Source organism: Sorex fumeus, unplaced genomic scaffold (genome assembly GCF_029834395.1).
Source record: "Sorex fumeus unplaced genomic scaffold, SorFum_2.1 ptg000054l, whole genome shotgun sequence".
Taxonomy (NCBI): Eukaryota; Metazoa; Chordata; class Mammalia; order Eulipotyphla; family Soricidae; genus Sorex; species Sorex fumeus.
The window spans coordinates 2578605-2581351 of record NW_026606111.1 but is presented as its reverse complement, the minus strand read 5'-3'; the positions used below and the strand labels follow the sequence as shown (position 1 = coordinate 2581351).

Below are 2747 nucleotides of genomic sequence, written 5' to 3'. Positions count from 1 at the left end.
GGATGTGGGCTTCCCCACCATGTCAGTCGGCCCTGAGAGCTGGAACCCCACAGACAGGCTTCAGCTCTGCCAGGTCACACGCCACAGGCCACACGTGCCTGGGCCCTTCGGGGTGCCAGGCCGTTTCAACAGCAAATTCTGCCAGGGACATACAGCAGCACTGCGTGCCTGCACATGCGCGCGTGTACACACACACACACACACACACACACACACACACGCCCTGCCCACACATGCACACACACACACACATGCCCTGCCCCCCACACACACACTCACTGCCCACATATGCAGACTGCCTATACATGCACACACACCACACACACTGCCCACACATGCACGCACACACCACACACACACTGCCCACACATGCACACACACGCATGCCCTGCCCACACATGCACACACAAACGCATGCCCTGCCAAGACATTTACACACACAACACACATATACACACTGCCTACACACGCACACATGCAAACATGCCCTGCCCACACAAGCACACATCCACACCACACACCATACCCACCATGCACACACATACGCACTGTCCCGCACACACGCACACATATACTCACACACCCTGCCCACATGCCCACACACACATGCATGGGACACGTTCCCTGCCCCCACAACACACACACACACACACACACACACCTGCCCTGTCCCCCACACCCTGCCCTGCACACACACCCTGCCCACACCACAGCACTGCAACACCAGTAGGTAGGGGGAAGAGCACTGGTCTCAGAGCGCAGAGCAGAGCCCCACAGCAGCAGGTAAGGGCAGAGGCTGCCGGGGCTGCACCAGTGTTAACCTCTGGGCACATGACAGTTACACCCAGACCACATCCCCTGCCCGCCCAGTGGCTTAGCACCATACATCTGGCCACTTCTGCTTCCCAGGGCTTCTTCCAGCCTCCCGGCCCAGATCCACAAGCTCGAGTCAGCACCTCCTGCAGTGCCAGCCCGGGTCTGGGCACAGCCATGGGCACCCACAGGCTGAGAAGCTCCAGACCCAGCAGGGGCCCCTGGACTGGGATGGCCGGAGGCAAGGAGGTCCGGGAGAGAGCAGGAGCCAGGGAGGGGAGAGGAGAGGAGGGAAGGGGGGTCCCACCCACAGTATGTAACCCCCAGCGCTCCAGAAGGCCCTGCAGCTGGCAGGGCCGCTGAGGTGGGGCCCATGGGCGGGCAGCAGCACCCGCCCCTCCCACCTCCCCAGCTATAAGGCCCCAGGGAGGAGGGGCACCCAGTGCTTCCAGAGACACCCCAAGATGAACACGGCCCTGCTGCTCCTTATTGTGCTGGCTGTGGCCGCCGGACCAGGTGAGGACCCAGGCCAAGGGGCGAGGGGGGCCCTGGGAACCCTGAAATTGCTGAACGCCCTGAAAGCAGGGTGGGTGGTGTCCAGCCCAGAAGTGGAGGGTTACAAAAAAAACTAGCTGAGACCAGAGCTGCCCACAGCTCAGCCCCAGGACCCTGAGTCAGCAGGGTCGAGCAGAGGACAAAGAAGGCCCCTAGCGGGGCAGGGCACAGGCTTCCGGCTCCCGAGCCTCAATTCCCCAGGGCCGTGGGACAGGGTGGGGTGTAGGTTTTGGCGGGGCCTAGGTGTGGGGTAGGCCCTCGGGTAAGGGGAGATGCTGCCGGATGGGGCCAGGCTCCAGGGCCCTGGTGGGAGGAGGCGGGAGGGAGGGGAGAGGCGGGGAGCACAGGGGTCCAGCAGGGTTTGGCTCAGGCCTGTGTTCGAGACTCTGACCTGCACCTCCCACCAGCCCGGGCTCTCCACTGCCACGTGTGCAGCAGCTCGACCAACTGCAAGAACGTCCAGCTCTGCCCGGCCAGCGCACGCTACTGCAGAACCATGACCACGGGTGAGTCTTGGGGTGCAGGGCGGCAGGCACAGGATGGGGCTTCTGGGCGGGGCACTTTTGTGGGCGGGGCTTGGGGCAGGGGCGGGGCCGCTGTGCTGCTGTGGGCGGGGCTTGAGGCAAAGGCGGGGCCTCTGTGCTGCTGTGCGTGGGGCTTAGGAAAAGGAGTGGAGCCCCTGTGCTGCTGTGGGAGAGGCTTAGGGGCAGGGGTGGAGCCTCGGTGCTGATGTGGGCGGGGCTTATGGCAAAGCAAGGCCTCTGTGTTGCTGTGGGTGGAGCTTGAGGTAGGGGCGGGGCCGCTGAGTTGCTGTGGGCGGGGCGTAGGTCCAGGTGTGACTGGTCCTCAGGGTTGAGGGTGGGGGGCGGGGTCCAGCACCCCTCACCCTGACTTTGCCTGGCAGTGGAGCCGCTGCGGGGGAACCTGGTGCAGAAGGACTGTACGGAGTGGTGCACGCCCACCAGTCACCAGCAGGCCCAGTCGGGCAGCAGCTGGTCCACCACCCAGTGCTGTCAGGGGGACTCGTGCAACGATCGGCTGCTGAACTCCGCCCGCCGGCCCCTGGGCAGTGCACTGCTGGGCCTGGCCCTTGGCCTCCTGATGCTCCTCCTGGGCCACTGAAGCCCCATCTGATGCCCTGGGCTGGGGGGCCCAGCAGCCTGAGCCCCTACACCCCAAACCATGAGAGGCTCAGCTGTGTCTGCTCCAGGAGGGCAGGCACCCCCCTGGGCTCCTCTCCTCTGTTTGGTTCTGGTTCTTTTTCTACTCGATGGAATAAATGATTGAAAACAGCGAGTTGTGGATGCTATAGGGGGTCGGCGCCGCAGCCCCCACACCCAGTCACTCCTGATTCTTCTTGGCCTTGGGGGCACACGCCC

At 64.0% G+C, this 2747-nt stretch overlaps 1 protein-coding gene across 1 annotated transcript; it reads left to right on the top strand.

Annotated features, from left to right (window-relative positions):
• The first annotated feature begins 1270 nt into the window (after positions 1 to 1270).
• On the top strand, positions 1271 to 2521 carry LY6D (lymphocyte antigen 6 family member D). The gene is made up of 3 exons (XM_056125358.1): positions 1271 to 1329; positions 1776 to 1874; positions 2273 to 2521. Exons 1-3 carry the CDS (start codon positions 1278 to 1280, stop codon positions 2488 to 2490), a joined length of 369 nt encoding a protein of 122 aa, XP_055981333.1. The 5' UTR covers positions 1271 to 1277; the 3' UTR covers positions 2491 to 2521.
• Positions 2522 to 2747: the final 226 nt, after the last annotated feature.